Below are 19,813 nucleotides of genomic sequence, written 5' to 3' on the forward strand. Positions count from 1 at the left end.
TCGAGAAGTGAAAAAGTAATTCCGAGAAAAAAAATGATCACGTTTTCGAACGTTGTAGAATATTTATTTCGTAACTGCACAGAAGCGAGCCGAATTTCTATTTGGGGTGAACGGACTGAACCCGTCGGCGTTGCATTCGAAATGAGGTAAAAAGTGATGGCAAATAAATTCTGCAAGTGCCAAGAAGTGCAGAGCGAAATGGAAGTATGAAAGGTGATTTGAAAAGCATCCTCCTTTTCAATTCAAGGTTTGTAGGTTGGATGCGAAATTCGAGTGTCCACTCGCGATTCAGCTCATGTGTAATTGCTCATTACATTAAATATCACGTATTTAAGGCAGGTCACAATTATTCCACCAGTGCCACTTTCCGAAGCACGGAGAGACTTCAACGTGCGAAATTTTTATTTAACGTGGAGCTTATGACATCTACACTGTTAAAAAAACTTCCAAGCCTTTTCCCACAAGATCCATGTAAATTTTTTATGTCTACTAACCTAATGATTTTATTTTTCAATCTTAATATGGATGATGTGAACGTGATTTTTAGAAATTTTTATTAGTTTCGATCAGGCTAATTTTGTGAAAAAATTATTGGAATTTGAAAAATTCAGTTATCACAGTAAATTCAATTTTTCTCACCATGTCTCTTTGGAATTAACATCTATAAATCAAAGCTATGGTAATGGAGAGGAAAAATTACCATCAATATTGATCAAGTCGTTTTTTTTTTTTGCTAAAGCCTCTCCTTACTTTTTCAGTAAAAGCAATTTTTGCGATATGAACGAGTTTGAATGTTGAAAAGCTCTCATGTTAATGACTTAATTTCCCAGATAAATACTAATGCGACGACTTTTACTTTATCGAGCCGTTCAAGCATAACGAATTTACAAAAATAACCAATAATAACATCGAGTGACAAGAAAAGTGAAATTCTCGCAATTAAACGCCGTTGTTTTCTAGCGTCGATTAAACTGTTGGAAACCACAATTAAAACCGGGCCAGATTTAGCCTACGAACGAGAGACAGAAAAAGCAGCGCATACTTTCCTGCGTGCACTCTCACATTTTTACTCGAGATGCGATTTAGTTGTGGACGAGACCCACTTGAGGGCACTACGTGATGGAAAGGGCGCTCAGGGCAGGAGGCGCAGGGTGGCAGAAGAAAGTCGGCGCATGCGCACCGACGCCTAGTATAAATATATAGGCTAGGATTAGCGCCTGTACCTTCTTACCGCTCAGAGCTTTCGTGCCCTCCACAGGTCTCGCAGAACAGCGGTACGCGCGAGACCACGACAGATCCGAGGACTCTCTTTCTCAGCACAACTGCCAGGTCGTCCGGCACAAAAAAATGACGTCACGCTTGGCTATTGCTGCTGTCTGCGTAGCCCTCCTTGTCACATCAGGTAAGATGCAAAAACTTGTCTTGCTTTATCAAGAATTTTATAAAATTTAAAACTTGATGAAAAACTTAGGTTGAACAAGATCAATTTGAAGTTAGTATAAAAAATGAACTAAATATTCTGTGGATAGAAATGTAATAAATAATTTTTCATATTTAAAACTTAATGAAGGAGCCAAGTTGTTTTAATTCACACGTTATGGGAACGTGCTTTTTTTTAATTGCGCAACGATTGCAAAAATCTGCTAATTCGTCTTTCGAAATCAAAAGTCCGGAGAACCGCAGCTCGAAAGTGCACTTTGTTGGCTCGACGCGATTAATATCTGCTCTTTCTTTTTTCATCTTTCTCTCTCTCTCTTTCGTCTTTTTGCCAATTCCTCGCTCAGCATACGGAGAGGAGAAAGAGCGTGTTCGTGCTAATAAGTAGGTTTATAGGGTCAGTTTCACTTGCTAAAACCGCTTTCACGCGGCCGGCTATATCTTGCCTTTCTCGATCCATTTATACCTGCGAGCAAAACTACTTCTTTCTTTTTTTTTCACTTCTTCTTCTTCTTCTTAATGATATGCACACAAGAACCGATCGGGCGTTGCGAATTTCAGCCGATTCAATTTCATTCAATATAATGATTAACAAGCAAAACGCTTCCTGAATCTCTTGTGTGCCGAGATTATTTTTCAATTGCAACTTTCTATCCCTCCAGTCGGTCAGTTCCTTTTTTTCTTTTTAATGCAGCGAGGTGTGTCCGTACTGAATAATGATGCGGTGATCAGAGCCATGCCCTATCGCATCGGGTAGAAAGGGAAAGGAGCGGGGGAACCAGGTAGAACGCGCAGAGAGAGAAGTGGGCCTCGGGCCAGGAGAGTGAAAGAACGATTAAAATAAAGGTCAGCACATCGGGGCCATCTCATCTTTCTCTCTTTCGAGCTGATTCGCTTTTCCCTCGAGAACAAAGGATTGTGATAAAATAAAAATTAAAAAATTATGAATCGTGGGAGTCGTGGGAGGATTTTAATGCGGAGGTCGTTTTGTTGCAGGAAAGAAAAAATTGCACAAATTGCACGCTGCGTGATTATTTCAGACACCATTGTTTTCAATTAATGTAATATTTAGAAAGACAGAACGTGCAGAAGTAGAACAAAATCTTATGATTATTATTATTTTTCTTACTTTGATATTAAAAAGTTGATTTATAAATAATAATATTACAAATATAAATAATTTAAAATATTTAGTTGCCAGTGAAGGAAAATTACTTTTTTTTTAAATTTGAAGCATGCAACCACCCTACACATGAACGTCCAGCGGGTTGCATAAGCTGGTTACGCGCAGGGGCTATCTCGTCATCAATTTACACCCAAATTCAAAATAATGTTAGAATTGCAATTGATTTATGAATACTTTTCAAATTCAACTTGCAATTTTTTCCTCTAAATAAAGAAACTAGATTTAAATCTGGTGATTAACTTAATTTTTTTTCAATACGCTGCGTGTTTTTACTCTAGAAAATAGATATTGATTGAAACTAAAAAAATTTCTTGGTTTTTTTTTCAGAATGTGCTCGGTTTAAGAGACAAAATGACGACGACGACGGTGACGCGTCGCAGAGCGTAGACGAATTGTGCGAAAACAGAGCCCCCGACGAGTACTTCCGCCTCACCACCGAAGGAGACTGCAGAGACGTCGTCAGGTATAACAAATTTAACAGTGGGGACGAAGAATTATAAAATATTTTTCTCTGAAAATAATTAAAATTTTCATATTTGCTCCGAGTTTTGATTGATCACTTGTTGAACTTGGAACGTAACGCAACTTTTGTTGTTCCGACGCGAAACTTAGGTGCGACAAAGCAGGTGGTAATATAGGCACTCGTTTGGCTGGAGTGCGTTGTCCGACTGGACTCGCCTTCGACATTGACAGACAAACTTGTGACTGGAAGACCAATGTCAAGAACTGTGATAAACTCGAGAGTAAGTTGTGGGCTCGTAGAGTCTCGATTTCCCACCTGGCCCGGCCGGTGCCGAACCCGCGACTCTAGGACCCGAAATCATTGCCCCTTGCTAATGGCCCTCTCTGTGTTCGCTGTTTGCAGATGTACCAAATCGGGCATTAAACAAATCTCTTGTCCCAGTGGCTTAGCCTTTGATATCGAAAAACAAACTTGCGATTGGAAAGGAAAAGTCACAAATTGCAACCAAGTCGACAGTAAGTTCAGGGACAAAGTAGTAGATTTGGCTGAAGAGATTTGAATTAATTTTTGAAATTTAGCACTGATGGTTGCACTCAATATTTAATCCATATTTATTATTATTATTGCTCAGTAGTTTGATACAAAAGGTGACTGGCAATTTTTTTTTAATCAATTGGTTGAATTTTTAATTTAAATGCACAGAAAGTCGATCGGGACTTTGAAGGCTGAAAAGTAAAAGTAGACTCGCTTCGCACAACGCAAAATTGAATGTACATACAGCGCAAGGAAAATGTTTAGCCCTCCAAATTCCCACCCATTATCCCAAAATTGAAATTTTCCTTCTATGTCTATCAATTTTCGTTTCAAATGCATATCACCCTAGACCATGTTCTTCCATCACTTTTCCATTTTTCCTTTCATGAGCGCATTTCAGTTTTGCATGAGATTTGCTTGCGATTTGCACGTTGGTGTTGGAATTTATTATTTTAAGAAATGCTTCATTTTCTTTACTCTTTCTAAAATATTCATGAACCATCTTTAAAATTAAAAGTGTACATTTCTCGTGTGTTGGTGAAAAATTTCTTCCGATGAAAAACTTTAAAGGTCTCTTTGGTGAAAATACCTCTTGCAGGTCTCGTAGTGTACAGAGAGAGCGAAAATATAAATCTTAGATCACCAATACAGAAGAAATTCTTGTCAATCTGTCTCTTTCGCCGTTTACGCCTCTAACACCTTTTCTGTTTCCCTAACCGAAAACACAAAATCACACACTACTTTCCAAACGCAGAGCCGCGCAAGGTGCAGCCTCTCCTGAAGACAGACGAACCTGTCTGCCCTGACGGCAAACTCAGCTGCGGCAACGGCGAGTGCATCAACAAGGAGCTCTTCTGTAACGACACGCCCGACTGCAAGGACGGCTCTGACGAGAACGCCTGTTGTAAGTTCAAATTATCATTGAAACCTAATGAAGTCGAAAATTAAAAATAGTGTTCAATATGTACGATTTTTCTTTGAATTAACACAATATTATGAATCAATTGAATCATTAATTAAAACGCAATTAGTTACGTATTTGAGACTAGAAACTAAAATAAAATACTAACTGAGTAAGGTAATAAGAGGGTTTTCTGCATAAAACCCAATAACTTTTGATTTTTTTTCATAGATTACAAATATTTTGTATGCTTTTAGAGGTCATTTTTAATTATTTAACATGGAATCAACTATATAAGAGTGTATTTAAAAAAAACCCCTGTGCGGATTTCTCAAAATCATCTTGACCAAAATTGATAAAAATTTTATTTTTTCTTAGCTGAAGTTAGCAAAATAAAATCAAGCTGGTACTAAAGATTAACATTGAGCTTCAGAACATATTTCTCTAAATTTATACGAAACATTTTTTTAGAATATAAATTATTTTCTTTTTTTTTATAATTATTGTACACTTAAACAAAGTTTTGCAATATTATAAATAAATATATTTTCCAGTTAAAAGAACAACAATTATGGGAAAACTCAAATTTGATTAGAATTGATATTTTCACCAAAACATTATTTTAGTATATTTGAAATTTTGAACAAAAATTTAGTATTTTTTTCCCACCCTTCCAGCCGTGGAGACTGACCCGAACCGTGCCCCCGACTGCGACCCCACCCAGTGCGTTCTGCCCGACTGTTTCTGCTCCGCCGACGGCACCCGCATCCCCGGCAACATCGAGCCCAACCAGGTGCCGCAGATGATCACGCTGACGTTCAACGGCGCCATCAACATCGACAATATCGACCTGTACGAGGAGATCTTCAACGGTCAGCGCCAGAACCCGAACGGCTGCCAGATCAAGGCGACCTTCTTCATGAACCACAAATACTCCAACTACTCGGCCGTGCAGGACCTGCACCGGCGCGGCCACGAAATCGCCGTCTTCTCGCTCACGCACCGCGACGAGCCCAAATACTGGACGTCCGGCTCGTACGACGACTGGCTGGCCGAGATGGCCGGCGGACGCCTCATCATCGAGCGCTTCGCCAACATCACCGACGGCAGCATCATCGGCGTCCGCGCGCCCTACCTGCGCGTCGGCGGCAACAAACAGTTCGAGATGATGGCCGACCAGTTCTTCGTGTACGACGCGTCCATCACCGCCTCGCTGGGCCGCGTGCCCATCTGGCCCTACACCCTCTACTTCCGCATGCCCCACAAGTGCAACGGCAACGCCCAGAACTGCCCCAGCAAGAGCCACCCCGTCTGGGAAATCGTCATGAACGAGTTGGACCGCAGAGACGATCCCTCCTTCGACGAGTCCCTGCCCGGTTGTCACATGGTCGACTCTTGTTCCAACATCCAGGCCGGCGACCAGTTCGGCCGCCTCCTCCGCCACAACTTCAACCGCCACTTCAACAGCAACAGGGCCCCTCTTGGTAAATTTTTTTTCCTAAATTTATGCAGGATTGAATTTACGAGTGAAATATTTCAGGTCTGCACTTCTCCGCCTCGTGGTTGAAGAGCAAGAAGGAGTACAAGGAAGAACTGATCAAGTTCATCGAGGAAATGCTTGACCGCAACGATGTCTACTTTGTCACCAACCTTCAGGTACAAAAAATTCCGATAAGCAGTTTTTTCAGTTTTTAGTCCTTAATCTTTCAGGAATAACTAATAAGAGTAAAAAAATTCAAATTTGAAAGTGTATTTTATAAAATATGGTTATTAAGAAAACAGATCAGAAATCTGAAAACCATTGAATTATCCAGATTTTGAAATTTAAATAGGAGCTTCTGAAATCTACACTGAAAAAGATTCTCAACCTTTTCCATAAGATCAATGTAAATTTTTGATGTCGACTGACCTAATGATTTTATTTTTCAATCTTAATTGGGGTGATATTAACGTGATTTTCTGATAATTTTATCCGATTTTGATAGCGCAAATTTTGAGAAGAAAAAATCTTTTAGAAAATTCCCATAAAAAAAACTATGTTAAATCTCATAAATTCCGTTCTCCAAATAAATTAAATTTTTTCATACAAGTCTTCTTGAAACTTTTTTTTTATTGATTGGGCCGTTTTTTTTGCGAACGCCTCTCCTTGAAGTTCTAAATCTTTTGCATTTATAAAAATAAGTTTAACTATTATAACTTTATGAGCAATTAATTGATTACAAATCACAATTTAATTTTATTGGAAAAATAGTTCCAACAACCTTTTAATTATTTAGATTTTAATTCTTTCTCTTTTTTATTATTATTTCTGTTTGAATAAACCAATTTATTCTTCTCTTTAGGTCATCCAATGGATGCAGAACCCCACCGAGCTGACCGGTCTGCGCGACTTCTCCGAGTGGAAGGAAAAGTGCGACGTCAAGGGCCAGCCTTTCTGCTCGCTGCCCAACGCCTGCCCCCTGACCACCAGGGAGCTGCCAGGAGAGACCCTGCGACTGTTCACCTGCATGGAATGCCCCAACAACTACCCCTGGATCCTCGACCCCACCGGCGACGGCTTCAACAAGCGCCGATAATTTTTCGGGAATAATTGCCTTTTTGTAAATAACTTTTCTGCAACTACGCTCTCTTGAAAATATGTGAGGATTTTTGTTATTTAAGAAAGTAATTTGACGAGACAAAAATTATATGATCGACCGAGGAAGGTTTCAAAGCAATTTTGCAGCTGAAATGGTTTAATTTATAATTTGCCGAATGTTGTCACCCTTGCCATTGCCAAATTATAAATAAGAAGGAAGAGGCGCTTCGAATTACTTGAGGTGAAGTGCGTGATAATAAATATGTTGACAAGAAAAAAAACTGTTTTTTTACTAATATGGCGTTTGTATTATCCCCTTTGCTTTACAAAAAGAATCCGAAAATTTCCAGATGATAAAACCGAGGCGTCTGGAACAAGCGAAAAAATACTTAGATAAGGAAAACGCGATTTTCGTTTCATTTCAAAAAAGCACCAAATTAAATCACGGCTTAATTTTAAATTATTTAAAACAATCCACGCCCCACTATAAAACAGATTATAAAAAAAACTGTCCTACCTTTAACTTTTTTTCTTGGCCTTTTCTGGAGGTTCGTCAAATTTCTTTCGGTACAACATTGAAGGGATGGATGGGCAGGCAAAACATTCTATCAAAACATCAATAATGCAAAATAATGTAAATTAACTTGAGCTCATCACAAACCTTGCAGCAAGTTAGAATAATCTTGAAAAATCTTTTCATTTTCATCCAGTCTCATTTCAAGATTTTCAGAACAACGCCAAACCTCAACTGGTCGGCTCGGACTGTTCCGAAGTAGAAACAAGTTACGATCAGAAGTAAACTGCATCCACCAAATCTCTCCTTCTTCCGAGTCAATTTTGTAGACCAGTTCCATCTGCAGCTGATCCAGACCGGTTATTTTAAAGATGGGACAAATGGATGATCTAGATACGGAAGCAAATTTTAAAATAAAATACAAAGAAGTGGTGCAAAAAAATTACCCTCCAATGCAAACACTGAGCAGTGATGAATCAGTTGAAATTTTCAACGACGAGCATTGCTTGATTGGCAAGACTTCGTCGTCAGATGACTGGACGTGTTTGTCAATGGGAATGCTCAACAATTCTCTGCCCTCAAGATAATTCCAAAATTTCACACTGCCGTCCTGGAAATTATTATAAATAAGCCATAGAAAATCTCAAATTTAACAGATCTCACTCCTGAGGTTGAAATCAGAACTGCAGGGTTGTGGGGCAGGAAGGACAAACTGGTGACAAAAGATGTGTGTCCCAAGCAGTAGGAATGGATGTTGTAGCAGTTCGGATAAAGGGCCACTCGAATTTTATCATCCCGGTCGCAGGTTATCACAAATTTCTCATCGTCAGAGACAAGCTAATTGTAAAAAAATTATTAATTGCTAATTTTTTTAATTATTTACTGGTAATTTTACCACATCCAACAGCATTGTGATGTGTCCGAGCAGCCATTCCTTCTCCTTCAGCGGTTCTGCCACTGAAAACAAGTAAACATCTCCAGCTTTATCAGCAACCAGAATCGAAGAGGCAGAGTTGGTGAATCTGATCCGGCTTGCCGCTCTTCCCGTAGCTCTCTGACTGACAAACTTCCAGGTCGATCCTTCCCGATGCCAGAGGAAGAGGCTCTTTGTCCCTCGACTGGAGGCCAGAGCCAAGTATTGTCCACAATTGGACAGGGCCAGGCTGGCCATGTGTTTGTCTGCGTGTTCTGAACTGGTTTGCCCTTTCTTTGGACCTCTGCAAGAAATGTGCAAGAATTTTTTAATTTAGAGTACCTCCTTAATTGTGAAATACAAACTTTGTTTCTGCATTTTCGTCTTCTGATTTTGGAGGATCCAAGGACTGAAAGGCACCACTGCAATGAGGACATAATTATAAAAATATTACTTTTTAATGCTTTCTGTAAAGTGTGTAAAATTTTCATTTCAACAACGAATTGCACAAAAAATTGCAAATATTAATACTTTGCTTGAAATGATATAAAATTTAATTTAAAGATTTATACTTTTGTAGAAGGGGCGCCATAAATTTTTTACCTTTTTCTGTCAAAAATAAAAGCGCTGTTCCAGCCAGAAACAACGAGAATGTCGTCGTTCCCTGTAATTGAGGCCATTTTTCTTATTTTTCCATTCGCATGCAATTGAAAAATCTAATTTTAAAACATTTCAAATGTTTTGTATGGTAAAAATCGTAAAAATTAAAGATTAACAAGACCGCAAAATCACACGTGGGTAACACACAAAATATTTTGTTGACTCTGGCGCCTCTGGCGGCGAAGGACAAAGAATGTGCAACAATCTGGCTTCAAGATGCTGCTGCCACCTTGTGGCAAAAAGGGAAAGTGGACGCTCAAGGTCGTTCCCGAAAACGGGAACGCCTTCTCTCCAGCCAAGCCACATCGAACCGCCCGTTGAGTGTTGAGTTCGCGGGATAATCAAAAATTCCTGACGTAATGGCTGCGTAGATGGATTCACGACTTTAATTGCACACAATCGGGTGGTTCCTGGCGTAAGTATCGAGAAAATACAAAATTTGAAGAGCTAATTCGGTGGAATTTCGATTGCAGGTCATGTCGGACATTTGCAAAGGTTGCGGCGAGCTGCAATGCGAAGCAGCTGAGAACGTCCTATTTCACGCATTTCCGGACGACGATGAAAAGTATGATTTTAATTCGTGTCTTTTTCCGAATTCATTCTGAACGTGAATGATTTTTGAAGGCGTCTCTTGTGGGAGCAGCGATGCATTGAAATAAATAACGACTTTGATGCCAATTCGCACGAGCTTGTCGACGGACAAAACTGGACGGTTTGCAGTCGCCACTTCAAAAAGGACGACTACATTTCCATCAACAATGATATTCACATCCTCAAGCCAAACGCCATTCCATCAGTTTTCATGTTTGTTGGACATTTCAAATAACCTAATTTTGTATTAATTATTCATAAATTTCCATACTTCAGGAGTAGAAGAACAATGACTCAAGTTGCGTTTAAAACTCCCGAAGTACTGCAGCCCCAGTTGGCCAGTCTGCCGGAAAACTTCAAGATCTTGACTCCAGTTACTGGTACACGAAAGCAGTCTCTTGCTGTTGGCCAGAAGTGTCAAATCAAAGTTACGCACATCTCGGAAAAGGACAAGCTTATCTACAAACCTTTCAATCATGGTATGATTCATGTTTTATTTTTGTGTAAATTCAATAATTCAATTGATATCCATAGTTGCTGATGCACATAACTGGAAAAGCCGATGTCGCTTGTGTGCAAAGGTGTGGAGTGCCAGTTTTTTGTTCAATCTGTTCGGCGATAAGGCCAACGACCTCAATCTTGTTGAGCGAATCAACACATTTCTGCCAGTCAAGGTAAAAGCTCTAAATATCTTGATAAAAAATATTATTGAAGATTTTCAACAGGTTGACTTGAGTGACCATCTACCCCTGAAAGTATGCAAGCACTGCATACAGAAAATTGAGACCTTCCACGATTTCAGAGAGCAATGCCGAGCAACGCAATCTGAATTCAACGATGAGGTTAAAATAAAATTTATTATTTGTAACAATTAAATTTATAAAAAAAAAAATCTCAGGCAACTCGATTTGCTCTTGTGAAAGCTTTGGAAGCCCAAGATGAATTGTCAAAACAAGCAGCTGCACAAGAAGAAGCGTCCACCAGTGTTGAGATTTCAGTTCAGGAAGGCACCTCTCAGATAGAACCTCCTCGCAAAAGAGGTCGAAAGTCCAACCCAGCCAGGGACGTTCCTACAAAGCGGGTGAAAATCTTTCGAAAAGCAAGCCAGCCCAAAACAAGGAAAAATGAAGCTGCTTCAGAAGATGACGATTTGGAATTCACTGTTGAAGAGACGGGTCCAATTAAAATAGAGAAAGAAATAGAAGAACCTGTAAATAAGGGAGCGGCTCAGCCAAGTGGTGGAATCAGAAGGTTCAATTTGCGCATTGCTCCGAAGCCGAACGTCATTCTCGCCAACATGGGCTTCCCCACAATGCTCATGAAGACTCAACGCTCTCCTGCGCAGCCAAAACCGAGCATCCTTAGACAAAAGTTGAACAAAAGTCCTGAGCTGAAGGAACTCCAACCACCAAAGCTTCCGAAAGAGTTGCAAGAGCTACGGAAGAGAGACGTCAGGCAGCGGGGTCTGAGGCCTCGAAATAAAAGGTACTTCATGACACGAAAGCAGTACGGCGACAGGATCATCAACCAGAAGTGTGATTCGAAGAATTGTAAGGTCGTCTGCGACACTGTGCACAAGTTCTTGCAGCACAAGTACCTCTACCATGACGAGAGCAACTTCTCCTTCTGCAAAGTCTGCAGTCAGGTAATGGTAATTTATTAAAATCGAAGTGGAAATTTGAATCAGGAAAAAAATGTAAAAGATATAGGCTAAAATTTTAAAAGAAATTATTCAAATTCTAACACTGATTCATAGAGTTGATAACTTCCTCATTTTGGACCATAATAGAAGATAAATTTGATATAAAATGAGGAGGTGACTTTTGAAAATTTTAATGATAATGATTCACTCTCACATCAATATTTTTATTTTTCACAATTGAGAGACTGAGAAGTGTTCGGTAACTGCCATGAAAAGAATCTTTGTTTTATTTCCTTTTAATTGATTAAAATTTTTATTCCCTTTTTAGGTGAATTTTTAAGTTATTTGCTAATCTAAACTATTTCATTGTAGGTGTATGAAACTAAGCCCCGAAATGTAGACAATGGCCATCGGCATCTTCCAGAGCAGCACAAGTCGCTGCCAGTGCTGACCTTGCTCCATAATGATAGCTTACCTCACCCTTCTTCATATTGCCACGAGTGTGACAAGGAATTCCCCGACAGAAGCAGATTGCTGCAGCACAACAAAAGTTGGCACGGCAACTACCACTGCAGCGAGTGTGGCAAAATTTTCCCAGTTCTGTACGAATTCAAGAAACACATCCAGGACCACATTTTCACCAAAGGGGGCCTTCCTCACCGCATCACCAAGAAAAAGGGCAAGAACAAGTTCACGTGCGAGATCTGCAAGGAGAGCATGGACAATTTCCTGCAGCTTAACATCCACACCATGAAGAACCACGACCAGCACTTCAAATTCCTGCCATGCGACTGCTGCAACAGCGTTTTCTTCACCGAGCAGCTGCTGCGACTGCACAAAGAGCTGCAGGCCAGCGGCGAAGTGCAGCTGTGCGAAAACTGCGGCTCGTTCTTCGCCACGGCCACCGAGCTCCGGGCGCACAAGAAGGTCTGCCTCACCATCACCACCAAGCACATGGCCTGCAAACACTGCAACCTGTTCATCCACCCCAACAAGATGAAGACCCACTTGACCTGGCACATCACCAGACGCGAGCCGGAGAGGTGCAAGAAGTGTCTGCTGCCGAGGTGGTCGGCAGCCAAGCACAACTGCAAACTGTACCGGTGCGACGCGTGCCAGCTCAGCTTCAACGGCTACCCCACGTTCCTCACCCACAAACGCACCCACGTCGGCAAGGACGCGCGCTACTTCTGCAACGTCTGCACCGACGCCACCTTCGTCAGCTTCGAGGACCTGGCCGCCCACTTCAAGGACCACACTCCGTACGAGTTGAAGCAGTCCAGGCTGAATTACATCGCCAACATGACGCAGCACCGCATCTGCCCTGAGCCGCAGTGTCTGGAGGTGCTGCACAGGAATGTTGTTCGCAAACACAAGAACAACAAACACAGCAAGAAGGTGGGTTTTAATTTTTATTGGTTGAATAATTTAAAACCTAACTATATTAATGAAGAAAATTCTATCGACAATTTTTAATAGGTTTATGTGTACTTAGAAATGAACAAAAATAACTCGCACAGTTCGGCTAAGTTAATGGTGATCTCTTGAATAATTTAACGAATAAGTTTGCAACATGAAACGCCCAATATATTCATTCCCAATTTAAATCAAATAATTATTTCACAATAAAGCATAAATAGTTTTGCAAATATTTCTTGCTGGTTTTTCCGGAAATTTTTTGTCGGTATTTGTTCAGTTCATTATTGTTTTAATTGTTAATTAAGATTTCAGTTAATAATTTAAAAATTAATTAAAAATACGTGTGTATATTAGGTCCCTCCAAACCTGACGAAGGACGAAGTTCTGACGTGCCCGACCTGCAACGAAGTGCAGCCAGGCATCAGCGAGTACATTGAGCACCGTCTGGACCACGACACGGTGTATGAGCTGCCCTGCTCTCACTGTGACTTGACCTTTGACAGCGAAACGAGACGCAACATCCACATCACTCGCAGCCACAACGAGGCAAGCAGGGTGACCTGCGACATGTGCCTCAAGGTTTTCAACTCGATGCAGAAGCTGCGGGTGCACGTGATGCGCCACCTCAAGTACAAGCCGTATGTGTGCAGGCAGCCCAACTGCAAGGCCTCCTACTACACCTTCGGCGACTGGAAGAAGCACTCGATGCTGCACCTGGGCATGAACCCCAACTACTGCAAGGCCTGCAACAAGCAGTTCATGAAACCGGAAACGCTGGTGGCGCACAACAAGAAGTGGCACCCTGAAGCGGTGGTCGTCGACACCACCAAGACCGAAGAGGACTTGGCAGACGCCGACGTCATCTACCAGTGCAGCAAGTGCTCCTTCCGCGATCGCTCCGAGGCTGTGGTCATCGAGCATCTTGAGAGGGATCACTTGAAAGAGGAAGAGGAGGATTGCGAAAAGGTGCTCCTCGAGTTGGGAGGCGAGGGTGAATGGTAGATGGATTGCAGGAAAAAATTTATTCGCCAATAACCTCTTTTAATTTCAAAGTATTTTGAAATCCACTGACTTTCGAGAATAGGGAAAAACTCCCAAGTTGTAAATATTTGCTTTGGTTTGAATATATTATTGTTATTATTATGCTTCTTTGTTTTTTAAAATAGATGAAGAAAAGACATTGTTAATTAAATAATCCTTTCTGTGGCAGAAAATCTTAGTTCTGACTGCTTTAATCAGAGAAATAAATGCATATTATGAGGCATTAAATATAATACATTTGCAGAGTTAGTATAGTTGAGTGCTTTGATTTGTTTTTTACAGGATATTGCTTACCCTTTGACTTAAATTAATTACCTAAATTGACTTATTTCATTGCAATTTTGATGCAGATCCAATAATATTTTCTACCAGTGCATGGAAAGTTATGAAATGTGGCTCTTATATCATTTTAAATATATGCATATTGCTTGAATTTTCAATAAACGAACTGAATTATAAAAACTTCAAGCGTTTGAATATTATATTTTGGAAGCCAAATGTCACTTACCCCGTGGTTTTGAAAATTGCATATATCAAGTTATTATAAATATGGAAAAAAAAATAATTCAAAGATGAGCGCGTGCTTTGCGCGCTCTTAATCAAAAAAGCGCCAATGGGACCAAGCCATGGCATTGAAATCTCCAATCAGATCGCGCCATTCGAATTGTTTATATTTTTCTGAAAACACCAGTGATCAGGCCAAAAAAAATCTTGCACTCTATTTTTCCTTTTTGTTGTTGAAAATCTCTGCAAAATTCTGTCCTCCACGTCAGCACTTGTTTTCCAGAAACTTTTTATTTTGTTCCTTTCGGATTTTTCCACTTTTGAGCCGTAGAAAATGTCGCAAATCATGGACCGGCTTCAAGTTCTGAACCAAATCGAAACGGATGTGATCGCTTGCATGCAAAGCGCTGGTTTGTATTTACCCTCATCATTATAGTTGTTGATTATTATTACTTTATTAAAGGTCAAGCCCTGCTGGAGTTGAGCAAGGAAAAGTCCAGTCTGAAACAGGCTGAAACGCACACGACGCAGTTTTTGAAAACCCTCAACAACGTCGAGACCAAGCTCTCGGATCAAATCAACTACCTCACTCAAGTTTCCACTGGTATATTAGCATAATTTTTAATAATTGAAAATAGAAATTTATTTCTTATTCTTATAATGAAGGCCAACCGCACGAAGGGTCCGGCTACGCCTCGGCGAAAGTCCTGCAAATGGCCTGGCATCGACTGGAACACGTTCGGAGCAGAATCAACAATTTGGAGAAGATCAAGAACAAACACCTCGGGGCCAGACCACCTTCTGCGCCTAGACTTTCCTCTCAGCAACAGCCCATCACAGTGCCAAGTGGGAGCAGCACCCCAGTTTCGTCAGGAGCCCCTCCGACTCCGACACAACCACCTTCGCTGGGACCACCCAACAGCAACTAACTGAAAGTTAATTGGACCAAAATTTGTGAAAATTCAGGAGATTTTTTCATAAATTGTGCATTAGTGTTTAATTTTTTTCATTTAATATTTAAAATTATGAATTTTAGTCTAGTGAGTTTTGCATCTTCGGATTTAGTAATAAAATCGGTTCTCATATGAAATTTAAATTTTATTAAGTCAAAAACCAACACCTCTTTCAATTATTCACATATTATATTACCGCAGTAAGGAATGTTTCTTCTTTTTCTCTTATACAATTTAGACCCAGTTTCAACAATAAAATACAACAACCATATCACTCGTGTGCTTAAAAAATAATTAATTTCGAGCAGTGACATCCATTATTATATGTACAAATATGTTATCTTTCTTTTGTATGTAGTTATTATTTTTTGGTAGACGGTGTTTATCTCTGCAAGGAATATATATAATAATATATATTATTTATACTTTTCACAAAAAAATGGCCTTCTAAACTCTGCACTTTCTCCAAAATCGATCTGTCTACAGTGTTGAATCGGGGGCAGTAACAATCAAGTAAACAACAGGAAGGCCAATTAATTATATCGATCAACAGGTACTAGCTAACAAGTAAGGATGAAAGACGTGGTTGTCTAATTTGGTGGGGGTTTTTTCTCCATAAAATAGACAAATTTCAAGGGAAGAATATAATAAATTACTCAATTCGGTTACAATTTTTTACCATCTAAAATACTGAATTGAGAGTTAGAGGGAAAGGAGTGTTTGTTTGATTATGTTTTCATAAATTAAATAACAGCCGCGTGGGCTGCGCAGGAGGTGGCAAACGATTCGCGTGTGTTTGTTTCTAAGTAAGAGTTATATTGCTTCGACTTGCATTGCTGAGCTCATTCGCACTTGTCCTTGACCGTCGACATGATCATGTTGGTCTGGTGGATCAGGTAAAGCGCACTTACAAACACAGAATTTGCACTGGAACAAAAATAAAGTAGTTAGATGATGAGAGTGTTGTTAAAATCATAGAGAATCATAAAAAAAATTAATCGATAGAATTGAAAAAGACTTATATAAGATAAACAGGTGCCAAAAGTTATGCAATAAAAAAAATCTTGAAATCACTTAAACCAGTAAGTTGTTGATTTATAAAGGTAAAATTGCTTTTAATTAGTCAATCAAAGCAATTTCCAGGTAAAATTTGTAGAACAATGACAAATGATTTAGTTAAAATTTAAAATCAAAGAAAAAAATTCATCTTCATGCAGACTTGACAACATTAGAATCTATCAAAACAAGGAGCCATAACTTTTCTCTCATTGTCCATCAGATCAAGGCTGAGTCTATAGTAAAACCTTTGAGAGACAAGAATACTTGATGACTTTAAAATTAGTTTTCCATTTTCCATCAATGCTGCATCAATGTGATTTTTTCAAATCATTCAAACCTGGAAAAATCTCATCGCTCACATTAATTTGGACAAAATTACTTCAGACACATAGAGGCCCCTCAAAGAAAGCATCAAGGAAAAAAAAGAGCTTAAAATTCAATTCTGAGACATCACCCCTTGATTGTGAAATTCTTATAAAAAATTATAAGAATACTTCACCAATTTTAGATAAATTGGATTATGTTACAATTAATAGACAACATGAAAAAAGATTATTGTGATAATCCCAGATAAAGTTATAATACAAAAACAAATTCAATACGATTTAAAATTAAAATGATTTTGAATGGTTTGAGCCATTTGTTTGTATTTGAATAAAAAACAATTTCTGCAACGAGGAAAAAGCCCGATCTTTTCATTTCCACGCTCAGCTCCTCGAGTGTCAACTTCTTAAAACTAAAATGATTTCAATCAAAATATTATATTCCAAATACTCACTCTCCCTCCTTAAAGTATTCCTTCAAAGTATTGCTAAAGCGTTTGGAGAACTTGACGAATTCTCTCTTTCTCTGCTCCAACGCCTGCTTGGCGGCGGGGCCAGGAAGGTACGACGCAACTTCGTTGACGGCATCTAACAATTTCTTAATGGCACTAGCAATTTCCCTGCAGAATTCAACGAGAGCAGTTATATATAAAAAAAATCTCCTCAAAAACCAAATCCGTACTTGATAGTCTCCAAAAAAGTCTTCCTATCGGTGATTTCGTCAGGGATTCTGCTGAGGATCTTTTTCAGCGAGGCTGACTTTTTGTTCAGCTCCTGAAACGAGTCCTCTGATCGGCTCAATCTGTACTCGACTGCAAAGTGAAATAATTAGTGAATAAATTACAATTTTCCAAGCAGTGTAATTGATACCATCAGTTTCAGTGCTGGTCCCTTGCAACCTGAGGATGCTTTCGTTCATGTTGACGCTGAAGTCGCCCCGTCGCATGATTCCCTTGACAAGGTTGTAGGTGAAGCCCGGATGGGACGCTTCTGTCTTGCTGATGGCCGCTCGGAGGGTCTGTGAGGCCACCAGGTCCCTCTTCTCCAGCTGAAACCGAGTGTAAACTTAATTGCGGAGAACCAATTGAGCAGACGTGATAATGGCAGGGAGATTTATATATAACTGATTAGAGAAAAGACGGATTGTGGAAGATTCAAGCAGTCGTTGCCACAATCAAAAGTGCTCGCAATTCTGGCAGGGGTTGCTGCCAAGCTAGCGGCGGGTGTGATGCAAGCGTCAAAACAAATAATAGTTGGAAATAGTGCGAGAGGGAAAATCGGGCGTTGCAAAACGCGAGGCGAATTCTTGGCAGACGCGCGAAAAATGTCGGACACACACGGGGCGCGAGGGCGAAAAGTCGACTCACCTGGGCCAGAATTGGCCTGATTAGCACTGGCAGAATGAGGGACACCACGGGAGAATCGTCCCCCATGGCCATTTTCCTGCTCGGCCCGGCCGTAATAGCGGATTTTCAAGACACCTTCGGCGACGAGAGCAGAGCGCGACGGGCCTCGAGATAAAGAAGCCCCGAGCGCGCAGATAACAATTCGACGATTCCGTGTTCGACTGCGTTTCGAATTCGTGTTTATCTTTTTCCGTCTACCGAGCTGAGCAGCAGAGTACCTCGGACGGACCAACTCGGACACGCCCCCCTGCCTGCGCGTTTGACACCAACCTGACGTCAGCACAGAGAACAAAGAAGCATCGCGCACCAGCCGAGCACCCGCGAAAAGGTCATCAATTTGCACAACGCGCCTGCAATCAATAAAAAAAAATAACAATTTAGTCAATTCAATCAATAATAAAGTTTAAAATAAGTAGCAATTTACCAAATTTTATTCTTATTTCAAATCAATAAAAAAGATGCGAAAATTTTTTCAAAATTATTATTTGTTGTTTATAATTATGTCCAATGTTATATCACTGCTTAAAAATTTTGATACTAAAATTTCCATCGCATATTTTTTAGGCCTTATTAAAAGCTTTAATATTTAAATTTCAAATTAGATAAAATATTAAATTTTTCTCTTTTAAAAAACATTGTTCAAGAAATTGACACTTGAGGAGATGATCATGTAAGAATAGAACTCAGGCTTTTTTACTTGTTGTAAAAAATAGTTTTTAATAAAAATAACAAGACGGCTCCATACCAGTTTCGGTCACATGAGCAAGAAAAATACAAAAATCAGCGAATTGAAAAAACACATTTTTAGCAAAAACTATCAAATTCTAACAAATATAGCACTTAAATTGTACTTGAATTTGTTGGTTTGAAGATTGCGAATATTTTTGTTAAAAATTTGGCTTTTCAATTTGCTGATTTTTAGTATTTTTCTTGCTCATGCAATAAGTTCGCAGACCGTGGACGAAGCTAGTAAAGCCATTTGTTTGTTAATAGGACCAATTTTTTTTTACAAACAAGGAAAAAGCTTGGCTTTGGTTTTTCACCTCCTTAAAAAAATTTCAACGTCAGTCCAATTTTTATTTTATAATTTTACATAATAAATTGAAGAAGTAATTATGCGCTGATAAATTATTATATAAAATTAAAATTATATATTTATATTTTTTTTAAAGAATTCTTCAGTTTCATGAATTTCTTAAAGTAAATTTTAATAGCATAAATAAGATAAATGCAGAGTAATGAGATTAAAATCGTATAAGTGCTTAAATAATATTCCGTTGTGGTTATTAGTGGACAAAAAGCGCACAAAGCCTGCTCATATAGTAAATGGAGTAAAATAATCTCGTCGCGCGAATACCACAGTAGCTCATACTATCCTGTTGCTGTTGAAACTTCTGAAGTTTGCATTTCTCCGACAGACGGAATAAGTGAGAAATGAGAACAAAAACCATTTTTTTTTCCTAACTGAAGCACTAAGAATTGGGGTAAAAAATCTCTCAAAAGTGTTGAAACGCGAAAAAACATGTATTTCTCCCATTTTTCTTATAATTTCTTTGCCTTAAAACAGAGTATGATCTAAATAATTTATTATTTTTCTGGATATAAAACAATAATAAATTTACGAGAAAAATATTGGTACTATCGTTATTGACTTCAATCCCACTGCATCTATTATTATTATTCTAGGTT

The 19,813-nt window shown here is 39.3% G+C and overlaps 5 protein-coding genes across 7 annotated transcripts in view; 3 read left to right on the forward strand and 2 right to left on the reverse strand.

Annotated features, from left to right (window-relative positions):
• LOC132200302 (tRNA (guanine-N(7)-)-methyltransferase non-catalytic subunit wdr4) overlaps positions 1 to 9,338 on the reverse strand; it is a 34,354-nt gene extending 25,016 nt beyond the window's left edge. The window contains exons 1-8 of one of the 2 annotated variants that reach the window (XM_059625682.1): positions 9,130 to 9,338; positions 8,892 to 8,948; positions 8,509 to 8,830; positions 8,277 to 8,450; positions 8,060 to 8,223; positions 7,761 to 8,002; positions 7,617 to 7,704; positions 7,370 to 7,467 (exon numbers count right to left, since the gene is read on the reverse strand). In XM_059625682.1, coding sequence (XP_059481665.1) covers positions 7,619 to 7,704; positions 7,761 to 8,002; positions 8,060 to 8,223; positions 8,277 to 8,450; positions 8,509 to 8,830; positions 8,892 to 8,948; positions 9,130 to 9,206 — 1,122 coding nt within the window. In that variant the 5' untranslated portion in view covers positions 9,207 to 9,338 and the 3' untranslated portion in view covers positions 7,370 to 7,467; positions 7,617 to 7,618. Of the gene's footprint in view, positions 1 to 7,369; positions 7,468 to 7,616; positions 7,705 to 7,760; positions 8,003 to 8,059; positions 8,224 to 8,276; positions 8,451 to 8,508; positions 8,831 to 8,891; positions 8,949 to 9,129 lie in introns of those variants that run through there. The other variant, XM_059625683.1, reaches the window with a different exon arrangement.
• LOC132200301 (chitin deacetylase 1) lies at positions 1,216 to 7,393 on the forward strand. 2 transcript variants are annotated; one of them, XM_059625680.1, is made up of 7 exons: positions 1,216 to 1,402; positions 2,951 to 3,086; positions 3,236 to 3,366; positions 4,375 to 4,524; positions 5,199 to 6,005; positions 6,062 to 6,177; positions 6,864 to 7,393. In XM_059625680.1, exons 1-7 carry the CDS (start codon positions 1,348 to 1,350, stop codon positions 7,095 to 7,097), a joined length of 1,629 nt encoding a protein of 542 aa, XP_059481663.1. In that variant the 5' UTR covers positions 1,216 to 1,347; the 3' UTR covers positions 7,098 to 7,393. The 2 variants fall into 2 exon arrangements, with proteins under 2 accessions (XP_059481663.1, XP_059481664.1); XM_059625681.1 differs by lacking the exon at positions 3,236 to 3,366 and adding an exon at positions 3,489 to 3,601 and having other exon boundaries at positions 1,217 to 1,402.
• A 109-nt stretch (positions 9,339 to 9,447) lies between the features above and the next one.
• LOC132200300 (zinc finger protein 43-like) lies at positions 9,448 to 14,067 on the forward strand. The gene is made up of 9 exons (XM_059625679.1): positions 9,448 to 9,601; positions 9,660 to 9,751; positions 9,811 to 9,990; positions 10,054 to 10,256; positions 10,312 to 10,451; positions 10,503 to 10,619; positions 10,676 to 11,422; positions 11,792 to 12,817; positions 13,193 to 14,067. Exons 2-9 carry the CDS (start codon positions 9,663 to 9,665, stop codon positions 13,838 to 13,840), a joined length of 3,150 nt encoding a protein of 1,049 aa, XP_059481662.1. The 5' UTR covers positions 9,448 to 9,601; positions 9,660 to 9,662; the 3' UTR covers positions 13,841 to 14,067.
• A 484-nt stretch (positions 14,068 to 14,551) lies between these two features.
• LOC132200304 (mediator of RNA polymerase II transcription subunit 11) lies at positions 14,552 to 15,607 on the forward strand. The gene is made up of 3 exons (XM_059625685.1): positions 14,552 to 14,793; positions 14,847 to 14,987; positions 15,050 to 15,607. The coding sequence occupies exons 1-3, from the start codon at positions 14,718 to 14,720 to the stop codon at positions 15,310 to 15,312; spliced, it is 480 nt and encodes a 159-aa protein (XP_059481668.1). The 5' UTR covers positions 14,552 to 14,717; the 3' UTR covers positions 15,313 to 15,607.
• On the reverse strand, positions 15,469 to 18,370 carry LOC132200303 (programmed cell death protein 10). Its single transcript, XM_059625684.1, has 5 exons — positions 18,086 to 18,370; positions 17,589 to 17,766; positions 17,401 to 17,530; positions 17,174 to 17,338; positions 15,469 to 16,263 (listed from the first exon to the last, which is right to left on the reverse strand). Exons 1-5 carry the CDS (start codon positions 18,155 to 18,157, stop codon positions 16,179 to 16,181), a joined length of 630 nt encoding a protein of 209 aa, XP_059481667.1. The 5' UTR covers positions 18,158 to 18,370; the 3' UTR covers positions 15,469 to 16,178.
• Between the last annotated feature and the right edge of the window lie 1,443 nt (positions 18,371 to 19,813).

The sequence above is a fragment of the Neocloeon triangulifer genome, unplaced genomic scaffold, assembly GCF_031216515.1.
Source record: "Neocloeon triangulifer isolate White Clay Creek 2 clone unplaced genomic scaffold, ASM3121651v1 ptg000014l, whole genome shotgun sequence".
In the NCBI taxonomy this organism is placed as follows: Eukaryota; Metazoa; Arthropoda; class Insecta; order Ephemeroptera; family Baetidae; genus Neocloeon; species Neocloeon triangulifer.